At 39.0% G+C, this 17,304-nt stretch overlaps 1 protein-coding gene across 1 annotated transcript; it reads right to left on the bottom strand.

Annotated features, from left to right (window-relative positions):
- Positions 1 to 12,389: 12,389 nt before the first annotated feature.
- Positions 12,390 to 17,216, bottom strand: c4h15orf61 (chromosome 4 C15orf61 homolog). The gene is made up of 3 exons (XM_037768327.1): positions 16,163 to 17,216; positions 13,862 to 14,675; positions 12,390 to 12,972 (listed from the first exon to the last, which is right to left on the bottom strand). The coding sequence occupies exons 2-3, from the start codon at positions 14,202 to 14,204 to the stop codon at positions 12,845 to 12,847; spliced, it is 471 nt and encodes a 156-aa protein (XP_037624255.1). The 5' UTR covers positions 14,205 to 14,675; positions 16,163 to 17,216; the 3' UTR covers positions 12,390 to 12,844.
- Between the last annotated feature and the right edge of the window lie 88 nt (positions 17,217 to 17,304).

Raw genomic sequence — 17,304 nt, 5'->3', positions numbered from 1 at the left:
TCTGAAATGGCAAATGCACCGCTCTGATACGATGAACATATACAATCAGTCAGGATAAAGATCTCACCCTTGGCGGCATGAAAAGGGGGAAGTGAGCAGCTCTCAGGAAAAATCAATACGGAACCGCTCATTTTGGAGGGACATGTGTGTCACAGTCAATAGGAGTTAATAGGCTGGGTTGTTCAGTGAAGACAGGCGGCTTGGGAGAGCAGCCCACTCTTGACAGCTTAATACATACTGAATGGCAAGCTGGTTCCTTGTAACAGTCACTATGGACACGTCAAGTGTGGAATGGAGCCTGATGGGCGCAGGCAAAAGTTAATTATAGAATAGAGCTGAAGGTCTTACGCACAGAAGTACAGAATTACCCATCCAGTAATCAGAACAGACACATGCAGCTGACCCACAGTAGAGACACCATGCACACACGCTTATTCTCTATCATTAACAATGACTGTAATATACACTGTGGATGTTTAAAGCTGAACCTTCTGATTGATGTTTCAAAAAGCATGACCTGCATCACACTGTGTGGATGACGATACATCAACAATTCCCTGTGTTTTGGTGCACACATGAGGGAACAAAGGCAACAGATAAATACTATCTCGTGCTCACCTGAGGGCTTCCCCGCAGCATCGTGTGCAGATCTGTTCCCCGCTCTAATTAATCAGCGTTGCACCAACAGGCTCATCACAGGTTAATTGGCTCCGAGGACGGGTGAGGGACCTGGTGGCAAAACAAACAGAAGCACATTTTTTACAAGGCTTCGTAACATATTTTGCCTTCAGTTGAACGAGATCCAGATCAGCCAAACACAGGGAAAACGGCTAATAATAACTTCATTAATTGGGGTCTGCGGGTCACGCCGTTTGGTTCCATAAAGAAGGATTCTCCTCTTAATTAGTACCCATTAAGAGCTAATTTGGATTATCATCATCTCTTAATTTTATCCAGCTAATTAATTATTAATCACCATTTCAGTGTACAGTACAGTTCAAATTCTAAGCTACATTTTTATTTTACAAATGACAGGAAAACTGCAAGTCATGGATTAATTCAAAGAAACACAGTCTAAACCTTTACTATTCAGTTCCAGGTAAATAAATCTATGTGAGAACAATCCTCACAAGACTAAATACTGTTTTGGATTAAATGTTTTCGGTTTTATCCTCTTAGTATATGGTTAGGACTCAGACATGGAAGGAAAGGTGAGGCAGTGTTACTGCACTGAGAAAGAGTGAGAAGAGAAGTAAAAGGGTCTTGGCTCCAATTGACATTTCAATAAGTGGAACAGAGCGTTAGCAATCCATTCCCAACTTTTCTGAAACAATTATTGAGATGGCACCTCCAGGCGATGTGTGTTCCTGGTCCCCGGAGTCCTGCTGGCTGAAACAGTAATTGACTAAATTGTAGAACACATCGGGGCCATTTACAAATTTGCCAAAAATGAATCGTTTAAAATGAAATGAGGGTGACTCTCAAATTAGCAAGGAGTATGATTGAGATGTGGCTCTGGGAATTAAGAAACATGATTTAGAGCTCTGCAGAAAGGAGCATCTGTGAATAGTCCAGTATTACTCACCACCCTGCTCTGACTCGTATTTAAATATCACCGCGGTTTAACAGATGTTCAGTAAAACACCACAATTCATATTTAAATATTTGACAATTATATTTAAGTGTTATATAGTGTTTATATATACAGTATACAGTATATATATATATATATATATATATACTGTATATATATAGACAGATAGATTTATAGAGACACAGATTAAGAGTTTTTGTATATATATATAAATATATACAGTATATACACATAATATATATACTGCATACATATATATACACACATATGAACATATATACTGTTTATGCATATATACAGTACACACACACACACACACATAATATATATATGTATATATAAATATAAATATAATTATATTATTATTATTATATTATATTATATAAATATGAATATAAAACTCAATAATTCTCATTTCTTGCACGTGTTTTATATATTTCATTTTTTCTTGACCTACCAAAATGTAATATAGTCTTATACTAATGACATCAAATGTGTGACTGACTAGACAAACAAAACAAAGCAAAGCAAATAACAGAAACTGCTGAGCTATAACAGTGAACCACAACACTGTAAAGAAATGTTAACGTTCAACCACACAGTACATTGTATTGTAAGAGGAAGTGACTTCAGGCTTGAGTGGAGTCATTTGAGCTCATGAAACAGTTCTTTAGCTAAAAATAATAATTTTTCCACGAGCACTGTGATAAATCATGTGACACGACTCTCATTGGTTTAAAACTATTGTGCTGCAAGGTGTTTGGGAAAGTGATCTTAGCTACATTTTACAAGGTGTACTCATTTCTGAAAAACACCAGCAAATTACTCTGACTGTTAAGGGCCTGACAGTTGTGATTGATTGTTGTGCAGACACTGTGTTGATTGTTGCCTGTTGTGCCGTTCCTGTGGCTCCCAGCAGCCACTGCTTTCATCTCACCCGGGCTAAACTCTTCCAACCAGTGATGAGTAATTACCAAGTTCATTAGCCACGCTAGTGGCCTAGAGATTTATTAAAAGAAGATTTGTCATCAACTCTCTCCACTGCTTTTGAATATCCTGACTGCATCTGACATTCAAGTGGGCAATTATTACCTTCTCTATATGATATATCGTTTTTACAGGTGAGAAGATGGGAAAGGTTAAACTGAAAATGCTTTGATACAGAGTCCAGTCAGAAGTCCTTGAAAATGTGATGACACTATTTATTTAGTCTTGTCACACAAAAGGTAATGTAAAAATATCAGATCACCAAATAATCTGTGAAATCTGTTATTAGGACAACTCATTTATAAATGTGTAAGTATTCCCTATGATCCGTGAGCTGGCATTCAAACGCTGGTCTGCTCATGATATACAGGACATGCTATCATCGCGTTTTAAGTAATTTTCTCTCCTGTTGTAATGTGGATGAATGAATTAGTGGGGCTGTAACAAAGTTTTTTTTTTAGTATCAATTAATCAATTGACAAATCAGTTGAAAGAAACTGGAACCAGTTGTTTCATCTCTAATAATTACAAAAATGTCATTAATAATGAGAAACTTTGATACACCTTTATGGTGGCTCGTTAGAAATATGTAAATTAGCTACTGTTCATTACAAACGTGAACAGTGAGATGAATATAGACAGTCAGGTAAAATCAAATCTAATTTTTGGGTAAAAATGAATGTACAGTGTGACAGTGAAAGTCTTCATGAGGACCAAAACATAAACCTACAGTCATGGCCAGGCACCAGCTGCAGTCTGCTGGAATAGACTGAAGATTTGAGTAATTTCAGAGTATTTCTGAGAAAAACACAAATGAAAGTAGTTTTCATCAACCAGGTAGGTACAATCATTTTAATAAATACCTTAGAATTCAAATTCAAGTTTCTTTCTCCTCTCAGGATCGGGGGTGAAGGGGTCCAGGGTTATTGCCGAATCCTAGAATAAAAGAAAATCAAATAACACTTCAGTAAAGACAAAATTACACAAACCGTCCCTCAACAAGGGACCTTTCCTCCTTAGCTGGTGTGAAGTGAAATTGCCACAAGCTATCTCAGTGCAATGTCCAAGTAATTTTTCTTTAATAGGAAAATTGTTACTTATTGATCTGCACTTTGTAAAGCCTCCCAGCAATGCTCCAATCACCACAGCTGTCAAAACCATGGAAATACACCCTGTTCCTTTGCAGTTTGATGGCACACTGCTTCTCATTACTGGCACATTTCCAATGTTAATTACCTTGAACATAACATCATCTCCCTGAAAAGAGTCTGGTACAGGCCGCTAGTGACCCACCAGAGGACGGCGGGGGGTAAGAGTGATAGGGCGAGCGTGGAGATACCGTGCTTTGCCCGTCCAGAGCTTGTGTTGAATCTGTGCACCACTGAGTCTGTCCATTAGGCTGCATGATGGGCTTTTCTTTTCCAGACCATTTCCCATGGTCAAAATAGCATAAAAACACCATTTTGGTTCAATAGCAAAGACTTCAACTGAATAATCACAAGGGTGAAACTGTAACTATTACAGAGGCACCTCTGGGATAACCATACATAACAGGGGTGTCAAAAACACTGTCGGTTTTCTGGAGGGCAAAGTGTTTAAAGTGTACGCTGTTGGCTCTTGCTCCAACATCTGCTTTTAATTACTCAATTAGCGCAATCATTTAGTCTCCTTGACATTCATCCAAATGGCAAATCATAGCCGGAAGTTGTTCTGTTTAAACAGAGCGTTAAGAGGAGTCATGAAAAATGCATACACGATAATGTATATGGATACTTAACTAATTGAACCAATTAAAAGGAGGGAAGTGGTTTGAGTGTGAACAGCGCCGGCGTCGCCCTCCGGGAAGAAGCTTTGACACCTCTGATCTACAGCCTCCCCTCTCCCTATTCACAGACCCGGGCCTGAGGTCATATTTCAGCAGACAAAAGGTTTTTGACTTCAGTCAAACGGCAACAATGAACCAAAACATTTAAAAGCCATGCAGATGAAAGGCTGCATAGAGCATCAGACAAGCCATTATACTACAAAGTAAAAGCATATCCAGATTCTTAAGAAAACGTGCATAGTTAGAGCATTGAATCTGTTTTCAGAAACTGGAGAAAAACATTTGCAGGATTCATTAATGCATTTACAAATCATATTTCTGTCTTCATCTCTATGGAATTCAATGCCATTTCTACCACTCCCAAACTGTGACATGCACATTAAAGAATAATCCTTTCTTTCTTTTAGGGCGGAAACTAATGATTATTTTCATTGTCGATTATTTTCTCGATTAATCGATTAATTGTTTGGTCTATAAAATGTCCGAAAATGGTGAAAAATGTCGATCAGCGTTCCCCAAAGCCCAAGACGACGTCCTCAAATGTCTTTTTTTGTCCACAACTCAAAGATATTCAGTTTACCGTCATAGAGGAGTAAAGAAACCAGAAATATATTCACATTTAAGAAGCTGGAATCAGAGAATTTTGACTTTTTCTCCTTAAAAAAATGACTCAAACTGATGTAAATGATTATCTAAATAGTTAGTGATTAATTTAATAGTTGACAGCGTTGCAGCTCTACTTTCTTTGTACTTCGATTGTGCTTCAAGCATCATAGTGAGAGTCCTCTCTCAGATGTGTATATTTCAGCACAGACATACCAACAGATCAACCTGAGGGTTAAATTAATGTCTGCTGGGTTTAAGACGAGCTAGCTTACCCCCCATCCCAAAGTTAAACCAATGCAATCCCCCCCACCACAAAAAAAAGAATGATTGTACCCCTGCGGTGGTGATTTCCTGCATGCTATGGATGCATAAATAAACATAGGCATAAATACACAGAGGACACTGACTGGGACTAGCTGGCCAAGTGGGGCAGCTGTTATTAAAAGGGCTATTTATCACTGTCACCCCTCTCAGGTTCCATCCCTCTCTGCCCTCCAGCGATGTCACTAGGCCGCACAGGAACAATGTGGCTCATCCAACCAAACCTACCCCCTCCATCATATATACACAAACACACACACACACACCTGCTTGTGGTCACAGCTACACATACACAAAGTAAACATGTATAGCTTTACCTGCCTGCATATGTATATTATGTGAATAAACTGCAATCGACTTGATGACTTGGCTGAAACAAACACAAAAACAAGAACCTCGCTCGTTTCGATTTCCGTCAAATATCTACAACAGCAGCTACACTGCACACACACACCGTTCATTTTCCGCTCTGTTACTTTATTGATTGTGGCCACAATTATCCACTTTTCTGAAGCACTGCATTAAGTGAATTCCCCCTTTGTTGGACAATAAGTACAGAAGGTTGGCTAAGTCATGCTATTCCTCAGCCTAAGGGGACAGTCTACTTCTCCAGCACCCTCATCATCATTAGCAGGCCCAGATAAAAACACACCTCAATTAGTCCACCTCTGCTGGGGGAGCCGCATCAAGCGAGGCAGACGCCTCCAACTGACCCACGCCATAACTTCACTTACAGCATCTCTCGCCGTGTCCAGACTGAGGGCGAGAGATTACATTATCGAACAATCACGTATTGCTTAAAGGTTTCAGCATTCAAAGGTAGGCTTTAATTAAAATGTTCAGTCTGTGTCTCGCAGTAAAAGTTGGAAAATAGTATACAAAGGACCCTAAGGTGCAGAAGTAGACATTACGTACAATGCACCATCAGCATGTTATACTGTAGATGTCAGTGAGGCTATAGAGGACTTTAGTGTTTTACTTTCACGTAGCATACCATACATTGTTATATTAGGGCTGCAACTAACAGTTATTTTCATTATCGATTAACCGGACGATTATTTTTTGGAATAATCAATCAATCATTTTGAAATGTGAAAATATGGTGAAAATTTTTTCGATCACAACTTCCCAGAGCCCGAGGTGACATCTTCAAATGTCTTGTTCGTCTGACCAAAAGTCCAAAACCCAAAAGTATTTAGTTTATTATTATGAGTAGGGATCACCAGAGGCTCTGCGATATTATCACGACACGATATTATCACAATACGATATTATCAAGATATAATATTGTCACAATACAATATTATCACGATGCTATATCAAGATGCGATATTATCCCTATATCATATTAACACAATACCATATTATCACGGTATGATATTAACATGATACGTATTAACACAATATAACATTATCACGATACTATATTATCACGATATTATTATCATGATACTTAAGTCACGATACGATCTTATTGCGATTTGAAACATTTTGCGATATGCTGAGTATTGTGATAATATATTGCAATTTATTACCTTTTTTTCAACCTCAATTTAAGCCGTTTGTCAACATCCGTTTTATCTAATAAGAAACAGTTTTCACTCTGTTCATCTCAGAGTTTTCATTCACATATCTTGAGGTCAGAGGTCAAATGACACCTTTGAAATGGTGAATCTTCACTCTAGCTTTAAGACTGACCCCGCTACAAACTCTGAAAGACAGAATAGCGGCCGGGCCTGTGGGCGGGCCATCAGGATTTTTAAGAGGTTAATAGTTTATTTAATAAATGACTGATATTTGACGTCCGTGTATCGATACAATATTGCCAAGCAAAATATCGCGACACTATGCTTTATTGACTTTCCCCCACCCATATTTATTATGACATATGACAAAGCGAAGCAGCAAATGCTCTCATTGGAGCTGCTGGAAACTGAAAAATGTTAGCATTTTTTCTCACTATTTTTTTTATTTTTCTCTCAACTGACTTATCGTTCCAGCTCTACATCATGTAGTTTATTTGCGAGTTTTTGTCTACATCTACTGAGCCCCAACCAGCTTTTTAATTCAGAACTCCCTCCCTTTTCTTTCATCTAAGCACTACACCACCTATAAACCTCTCACACACAGCAATCCACTCACGATTAATGAAGTGCTTACTTAACCAATTTAAACCCTTAATTCCTATTAATTCAACATAATAGCCACCCTCTCTGCCAGAATTAACAACACTCGAGCAGAAACTTACAAATCTCTGCGGGCCAGAAAGAGTCAACCCAGCAAATTCCACATCCTTTGATAAATATGTAACAGTATGTATATATCACTGTTAAAATGCATAACCCTCGTGTAAGACCCCTATCAAGTCTGCTTTACACCTGTATTACATTTCTCCCTCAATCAGCAGCTTTTCTGAGACACCGGCCTCCCACGAGGAGCAGAAACCATTACAAGGGACCGCAGCTCATTTGCAGAAAGATTGGAGATCACGCTGCATCAAAAAGTATGTGAAGCATTTCTGAGAACAAAATTGATGTATTCCATTTCTATGTTTGTATGCAGCATCAGTATCAGAGTATTTAATGTAAATCCCCAGTCTGGCATTGAGTCGCTGTGTAGGTTGCTGCTTATTGTGCAAGTAAGAAGCAGGGCAATTCAAATAACACAAGGGGCCCGCTCTGGTGCAACATTTAGGTACGTGCAGTATTTTTTTATATAAGATATTTTATCTTGAACTGAATGATAAAACATATATGCAATGTAACAAATTATATCAATCAAACAAAACCATGCATTATGCCCTTTTTCCAATCCAACGGTGCCGCTTGTTTAAGCTACAAAGACATTAGGCTGTTCTTTAGTGAAATGAAAGGCATAAGCAAATAAATAAATATTTCTGAATATTTCAATTTTGACTTAGGAAAAACAGATCAAGCAGAGCCCGTGGCTAGAGGAGCCTGACTGCATGCTGGTGGGGGGTAAAAGACAGCCTGGGGGATGTGGAGGGCGTCTGTTTTTTAATGAGCTGAAACTTTAAATACTGCATAATATATAATAAAAACGGATAGTTCATTTAACTCTCCCGATAAGTCGTGGAAAAACTATTAAAATCCATTGCTCTCTTAATGTCAACAGAGTAAGCATTGAGTATGAATGAAGTGAACATGATGCCACATCGTCAACAAGAAAGAAAAACAAAACAATAATCAAGTTGAACTGGAAGGAAAAAATGGATTTGAGCGCAGAGTTAAGTGCACAAGCTCAAGGGCATCATCTTAACACAGTAAAAGCATTGACAATGATGTATTAAACTATATAAATTTGGATCCACTCGAAGAAATTAGCATGTTTATCATGCTTTAAATGTGAATATAAGGAACCTTGATAAAATTGTCCAGATTTTTTATTTACTGCAACTCAGTCCTAATGTCAGCTGGGAGTGGTCTTGAAGCAGAAAAGCCAGAATAGATGAGTGACAGACATTTCAGCCACCCACTGACTGTAGCTTTGGCAACGCTGATTGGCACAGCAGGCACGGTGATACAATACTTCCCCTTCCACCAACACACACATATACACACATATTCAAGATGTCATAAAGATAAAGAAGAGAGGGGGATGTAAAGAAAAGAATTACGGTGCCCCTTGTAATCCCTAGGGTGAAGAAATACACCATAATAGATCTTTAACAGCTTCACCCGTCCAAAAGAAAAGGTAGTGATTCAAGTGTCAATGACAAAAGGTCACTAATTATTAACTACTGAAAATACCTTTTAACAATAACAAAACAGGAATTTTGATGTGTCTCACTCTTACTTACTCTTTCAAAGCTGATCAAAGTGTGCCTATGTGTCTGCAACTGGAGATGTTTCTAGTTGAAAAGTAATGAGCTTTGTTTCTGTCGTCACATTATAATTCAGAAAGTGTCATTTCACAGTGACTATTGTGACAACGTTGGCTGACACCTCTGCATTAAGGTGTAATTCCAAGCATGATCCTTAAAGTGATCTGAGTGATGGCTCTGGTACCCCCGCTGCTCGCGGAGCACGCGCGGAGACGTTGCTGGTGGCCGATCCAGAGGCTTAATAATGATAACCTCTCCGGTATTAGCTGCAGGGGTTGTTCACACAATAATTGTTTCTGCCAAGCCATATATCTATATGACAAGAGAAAAAAAACTGCTGTGACTTTCCTGCTAAATAATTGATTTAAGAATTGGCTGCATCAACTATTTCAAGAAGATGAACATGGTTTGTGCTATTTTTTTTTTTGCACTGAAGAAACTTATTAGCTAATTAGAAGATAATTACAAGTCTCTGCAAGTTGATTAGCAATTTCACTGTTGAACATTAACAATTTACAGCAACACTACACTCCATTTCAGCACTTGTTTTGCTTTACTTACCTAAATTCTAAACAGTACAAGTATTTAAAGATTTCACCTTGACAAAACTTATTACCAGCTTCAGCATGCAATTAAACTTGCCAAACAGGCATTAATTCTTTGTTCATTACCACATTAGATGTGTGTTGGGTAATTTAGACTCTTCAATACAGGACTAGACTACCACAGCTATTAAAAGGCATCAATCTCGCTCCAAACGCTGATATATTTTGTTCATTTACAGCAGCTCATTTGCAGTCCAGATACCCTAGACCTGCACTGGTGGCGGCTGAGGTTGGATGTGTAACGCTAAGCCTTCTCCGGAGCTCAAGGGGTGCCCTCCCCTGCAGTTTAGAGTGACTCAAAGGTGAAGCCCTGAAAACGAATACAATGTACTCACATGCTCCACAGTTTAGATTTCACTGACTCGCATCATCCTGTAAGAGCCGCACACAAAGCTGCAGTCGGTTGCAACCCCCGTGCAATTGTGTCTGGCTGTACGGCGGTATCAATGCAGCTCGCAGGTCAAAGGGTCAATGAGTAATTAAGACATGGTTGCCTGAGCATTCCCCATGCACACTTTCAGTCCTGATGAAAGGAGGGGGATTTAAGTGCAGCCTGATACTATGGATCAGATTTCCATAAGTGTGTCTAAATGTTCCTTGTTCAAGGCAATTAGTATGATTAAGAGATAGTGTGGTGTCATCACGCTGTTTAAAGAGGAATTTGCGCATGAATTCTGCATGAGGTTTAGACATTTTTACACAGCGAAAGGTTACATTGCTTAGAATAAAAAATGGTCAAATTACTGTATATCCAGGGTCCCTTAAATATCGGTTTAATATCTCATGCAGTAATTAGTGTGCTTGCTGCAGCAAAGCAAAGCAGCTTTTCCGTCTTCTTTGGAGGGAAAGAGGTGATGGTGGTGCTAGTATAACATAAAGATCTTAAGAAAAAAAATCATCTTAAGATCACGAGGAAGGAACATTTAACAGTTTTTGATATATTTATTATTTTAAATTCAATTACCCTGTTAAATGTTATTGTGTAGGTCAAGTAAGTTTTAAAAAAACAGGACACTCATGAAGAGGCTGTAGATCATGAACAGCATGTAGGCCGAGATGTCGCAGCCTTGAAGTGCAATGGAGGTCAAAAGGTGCATTGATTTACATGTACAACAAGAAATTATTCGTTCAGTTTCATTGTTGCTAAAAATGAAGAGGCCAAGGCCGGAAAATTGAGGTCGCTGATAAATGCTATTAGTAGGAGATGCTGAGGAGTGAAGAAATCAATATGGCAGTTTGTCAACCTGCCTCTCAGAGGGAGCAGGACTCTGCAGCAGAGGGAAGTGTGCCCTGTCAGCAAAGCACATTACCAGAAATCAAAGGCCAGTGAAGGCCCGAAGGAAGGGATGTAGATGTCTCTATACAAAGGCCACACTTTGGTAATTAAAACCTATTTTATCAGACCTGTCTTGTCACTGGTTTTCCTCTAACACTATTGACTATCTGTTGCATGCAGAGTGATCACTAATTTACCTTTAAATAAATGAGCCAGGGTTATTTAAAATCCTGCATTTGTTACACAAAATGAAGCAAAAGACATGGTCAAATAATTGCCGCCTGGCAACATGAATTATTAATATTTTAAGACTTGGGCTTTGAAGGAAATGTCTTATGTATCACAACCTCTTTTCAAGAGTTCATCTTAAAGCGCAAATTCGGTATTTTTCAACCTGGACCCTATTTTCCCATGTTTTTGTGTCTAACTGACTAACAGGGACAACAATTTCTGAAACTGGTCCAGTATTGAGGGAGAGCGCTGTAGACGGCTGCTCACAGGCTGCAAGGTAATCCTATTGGGGCAAGCTGGCACCGTCATTTACGTCCACTAAAAGTGCTTGTTTTGGCCATGACAGGCTCTGATTGTTATTATAAGTGTCTGACATTATGGAAAGAGTCTCGCTCAAGAGTTCTGAAATCTGGCGAGGTGACGTTTTGCCGGAAGACAGTGGGATAGTGGAATACATCCATGGTGGAAACGTGAGAGCCAGCCAGGCAGAGTTTGTTGTGTTGGAGTACAGAGAGCGTAGCTTAGTGTTATCTAAAAGATTTTCAATGTCATGGCGGATATTTAGATGATTTCGACAATGTGGATGAGGTCTTTGAGTTTGATTTATTTGAGCCAGAGTATATATTCAGATTTCACAACAAGACTTTTCCTTGCGTTGGACTTGGACAAAGTAACAAACAGACCAGATCAAGTGAAAGGTAAATACAAATGTTTTCTTTTCTCTGTGGCGTACCGCTTGAGATCGCCACCGAGTGCTGCACTCAAAGTTCAAATTAATTCAACTTTGACCTTTCAAAGCACAACCAATGAGAACAGCTGCAACTGTTATTGTTGCCTAGAAACAGTGAATGGCATTCCTTGTGCTCTTTTTGGGAGATATTTTACCTGCTGCCTCTGCAAGTCTCTGCGCCCTACTGTACCTTACAGTGAGTGAAGTGCACATCTCTTATCATGTGAAGGCAGCTTCACAGTGTTCTTCCTCAATACCGGACCTATTTCAGAAATTGTTATCCCCATTAGTCAGTTAGACACAAAAACATGGAAAAATACTGTAGTTACCCTTTAAGAAGCTGGCTGACCCTCATTATATGAACCACACAGTCATTTTGTACACTTTAATATGTTGCAAAAATAGACTTTTACAACGTATTGACTCTGAAGACATATGCACTGGAGGCTGATACAGCGTACACAATCATCACTGTGAAAACATCCAGGAAAAGGTTTGGTGTCAAACAGTCTATTCTTTGAGAAATCCTAAACTTTCCATTCAATTTTAATGGAAAGTTACCTTTCCGAACAAACACTGTCAGTTTTAGTATTGTATGTCAGTGTAATAACATGCATAACTGACTCCTCCACTGCAACTTTTAAATCTTAAATAATTAAACACAAATGACCCTGTGCAGTCAGACAACAAGAGCACTAGTGACACAAGATGGCACTTGAGTCAATAGGTCCGCCTGAAAATCACCTGGGGAACTGTTGTAAATACAGCAGCCTGGCAGACGAGAGGCTCTTGAAAACACACTCAAAGTAGTGTTTTGTTCACGGTTTAGTACTGAGCGCCTTCATCTTCTTTGTAGGCGAAATAGACGGTGACAGGTCCAACACTTGTCTGCACCTTTTCTGCAGCTCCCACCACCATCCAGCAACCGATGCCATAGGCCAAACAAGGGATGCCTGCAATAAAAAGGACACAGTCATTATGTAGCATCCGCAGTGTTTTAAAATTAAATAGAATCTGTATTTTATAGGAATAAGGAAGAACATAAAAGGGACTGTTTGTAACTTCTTACACGTATAAATCAATCCGGGTCGGTGTCCCATGCGCGCTCGTGTGTGGCTACGTTGTTCAGACAAGACTCCAACACAAACTACACGAAAGCACCAAAACCGCAAAGTTCTATCTAGTGAAGCCCGTCTTGCAAAACAGTGTTGGCCGCGGTTGGAGGACGCGGGGGAGACCGTAGCTTTGGTCTCCAGGACCGGAGTCTCTGCTGTACTCTGCTCTGCTGCCTGCTTGCCTTCACTCACACGCCGCACTCGTTCTCGCGTTCCACTCTGACGTGCATGCGTGCACACTACACACTGCAGAAGAGTTTGTTTAGCTCTGAGAACATCTAGTGAATGTACAGTGGACGTTTGTGCAGAAATTAATGCTGCAGCTCCTCCAGACCAACAGAGGTTTCCCGTGTCTTGTGAAGTGACGGGGCTTCACAGCGAGAAACGTTATCGCCTCCGACCAAAACTCCGGTGTTTCCCCTGTTCCCTCTGACCGCGGTCGGGAGGCTGAGGCAGGAAAAGCCAACACTAGGATCAGCAGTGATTCATGGAGAGACCTTCGTCTGGTCAGCTAACATTACTGCCAAGCAGCTGAAATATAGAGTGATATTGTGGTTTTAGCTGACGTGTGTCGCCTCACTGTTTTGAGCGATGCTCGTTTACGTCTATGTAGAGCGAGCAAGCGCGAGCCCGACGCTGACTTTCGTTGACTTAACGGCCACAGGTGTCGCTGATAACAAGACATTTCTGATTCTTACAAACAGTCCCTTTAACTATATTTACTGACCTAGATTAAGAACTTTCAACACGGTGAAAAACTTGTCCTCAAAGTCCAGGTTCTGCGGAGGCGCTTTGCTACAGTGGTATTTAATAAAGGGGAAGCAGCCTGTCCTCAGTATTTGATAGTTGGATCCCTGGACGCTCCAGTTGAAGTTGGACAGTCCAAACTGGTCGTTGTGGACGGAGCTGTAGCGGACACAGAAGGAAGTCCATGGTGGGAGTTTACGCTGCAGCAGGTGGCAGGTCAACACCTCTGAGGCAGCTGGCCGCGGGCCGGTCCGGCCAAACGTGCTCGGAAACAAGACGACCTTTAGGAAGATGTTGTGCGTCTTCCTCAGAAACTCCTTCATGACTTGTGCAAAAAAAGCAGATTCACCTTTTTGCTGCTGTTTGTGTTTTTATCACCTAAACTGCATGTAAAGTATCAATCACTCACAGACAGAGATCTGACTACAGCCTGAGATCAATCAGCTGATGCACAACAGCAAAACATGCTGTTTCTCCACGTCCTTCAACACACGTGGGCTAACTAAGGTTAGTAAACAAAGACAGCTCCTGTTTGTGAGCTAAACAAGTTATTATGTTAAAGATATTCCTCTACTCATATAAACTACTCGTCCAGTTACACATGCTGAACACACATACAGTTTATCTTAACCAGCTGAGAGATGTGTGCAGAGAGCAGCTCTCTGTGTTGACGTGCTGTGTAGCGTTAGCTCTGACCTGGTGCTCCTGCTAAAGTCATCCGGTTGGAAACGCAGCATGCGCAGTTGTTCCTCTTCAACGTTCAGCTCGCACTATTCTCACACCAGCAGGCCACCCTATAATACATAACCACAACAACAACAAAGGTTTAAATCCAAATTAGCTTCTTTAGTTTATCATTTTTAGAAAATATTCACTGGTCACTGCAATATCTAATTCTCAAATTCATTCACATAATACTAGACAGGTTAATCATCTTCACCAAAACATGGCCGGTACTCCCTCAGATATCATGTGGACAAATATGGAACACCAAAATACATTATTATTATCAACAGCTCGTTATCCTTAGAACATCTTAAGAGGAAATTATCATCACTTTTAATTCATGATGTCTAATTATCTTTTGATATGTTTAGATATATTTTCTTTTCTTCGGTACTGTTTTTTGTATGTATTTCATTGTTTTTATTGGGTTGTTTTCCACTGTTTGGTTAGGGGTTTTTCTGCACATTTTCTGTGCTTCTTGTTGTTGTTTAACTTTTGTTGTATTTTTAAAATTATGTTAGTTTAGATCTTTCTTCCTTTTTTGTTATTGTTTTTTTTTCTCCTGGGGTTGGGGGGAGGTCCTTTGTATAAGCCTGTTGGCTTCTTGACCTCTCCTGACACATTTCTTGTTTGTTTTTTCATTGACTGGATTTTGTGCAACCGTATATGTGCAAATAAATAAATAAATAATAAAAAATTAAAAAAATATGTGCAAGTGAATGAATGACATGTTGCAGAAAAAAAAAATCCTCTTTTACAAACTTATTAGATTTCCATCTTCTTTTTATATTTACCATATTTATCTTTAAGTACAAACTCAACTCAAAGACACTGAAGCGCTAGAAACATTCCAATCAACGTTCAGTTGCTGTCGATCAGCACCATGGACAGCAGTCCATAGAAACCACCACAACTAAATCAAACATTTCTGCACATCAGCCAGAGTTAATGCTGACTAGGGGCCACAAAAAGCAAACCTTATGTAAAGCTAATATGCACGCATACACACATATGATGCATTTTCAGATTAAAAGTTATACATATTGTGTACACATATATGCATATAAAGAAAATCTGGGGTGATTGTGTGAGAGATTAGTGATGTTTAAACTATTCCAAACAATTGAATACATAATATATAGATCATTTGGTAATAACTGTGAAGAAAATGGTGTGTGAATGCCAATTTATAAAAGCAACTGAATTTTGTTTTGTTTTTGTTGTTGTTTTATAGTTCGTTGGTATCGGTTTTCTTTTGTTGTGACTTAAAAGTTTCCTCTCTATCTCTTTTATAGTGTGTATACTTGACACACGTTTCTTTAAGATATTGTATTCTGCACAGCAAGTGAGCCATGTTTCCTGTGTGTGAGTTGGTGTTAAAGGGGAATTTAAGAAAAAACATAAAAGAAAAACTGTACAAATCATGATAGGGGTACCATGTGGTAATGTGCACCTATTTCTTTGAACAAGTTAAACATAAAAAAATACTTTTACAATTCATAACTTTACTCCTAAAAACAAGATATGAAAAACAACACAAAACATTAATTAGTACCCGGAGAAAAGCCACTTCAGGTGTTGTGCCGTTCTCTGGATGTAGAGGTGAAGGGGAAGCAGTGACATCCAGGCAAAGTCTCTGCTTTTAACCTTCCTGCCCAAATGTCACCTCATCAGGACCTGGATCAAATAAAACAACACATACATCCTTGCTGCACATGTGTATATTTATTATAAAATATCTATTTGCAATCTTGACATTAGTGACTAATTTGCAGTACTAGTTAAATGTAAAGCATGGAGTCAGAAAACGATCACAAATCACAATAATGAATAATTATGAACAGCCTACAACACTGGCAAGTTCACATATCATTTTGTAAAATGTCAACAACAGAATACTGCCTTTCCGAAAACATTAGTATATTATACTTCACAATTTACTGTATGATAAAGAAATAAATATTGTCAACTTACAGAAGAGTCCTTTGGCGACCAAATTACAGCCAGTACCAATCATTTTCTCATCAACCAACCAAAATCATGTGTGGCCACAGGTTCGCAGAGACAATGTCATTATGAAACATCTCACTAAACAATAACACTTAACAACACACACATCTATGTTGTATACATCTGGACACAAAGTCAAGATACTATGCAGTGTATAGTAATTCGATGGCACACTAGTTAAAGCAAGATTAATCTGTAGTTTCCAACACAAAATAAAACATCTTTATATCATTTGAATGTATGAATACTTGATGAATTCATGAATGAAGCCTATTATTCCCCAGTGGAATTACCTTGTGCATAGTTTACTGTGTTTCTTTAATAGCTGTCATTTTCCAATATTTAATTATATTCAAGCAATTAAAACAGATTACAAAACCATTTATTATAAAGGTTCATGACAGATTCTGACAATGTTTTATCAGGAATTAATTCAGCTATCTGTGTTTGATCAACATTGATTCATCTCCAGTGTTCACAGTGTAATTTGACATCAAAGCTGGCAAAGGCATGATGGCTTAACTCGGAGTTTATTGGTGAAGCAGCTGTCTAAGCAGCAGGTTTGCCTCCACCGCTGGCATCTTGTTCTCAACAGTCATCTCATCAGTACATCTTCTATGTTCTTGGTCAGCTCCTCCAAAAAACAAAAGATAAAATAAGTTAAACTACTACCCATTATTATTCCAC

This window comes from Sebastes umbrosus, chromosome 4, assembly GCF_015220745.1.
Source record: "Sebastes umbrosus isolate fSebUmb1 chromosome 4, fSebUmb1.pri, whole genome shotgun sequence".
Taxonomy (NCBI): domain Eukaryota; kingdom Metazoa; phylum Chordata; class Actinopteri; order Perciformes; family Sebastidae; genus Sebastes; species Sebastes umbrosus.
Note: the sequence above shows the minus strand (reverse complement) of the source record. Positions and strands in the feature narration are given on the sequence as shown.

Bases quoted from the DNA above. Each gene is read 5' to 3' on its own strand.
- c4h15orf61 (XM_037768327.1), bottom strand. From the start codon at position 14,204: ATGAAGGAGTTTCTGAGGAAGACGCACAACATCTTCCTAAAGGTCGTC. The intron at 12,973-13,861 runs GTCAGTAAATAT...TTTTTATTGCAG, and splicing joins GTTGAAAGTTCTTAATCTAG to GCATCCCTTGTTTGGCCTAT.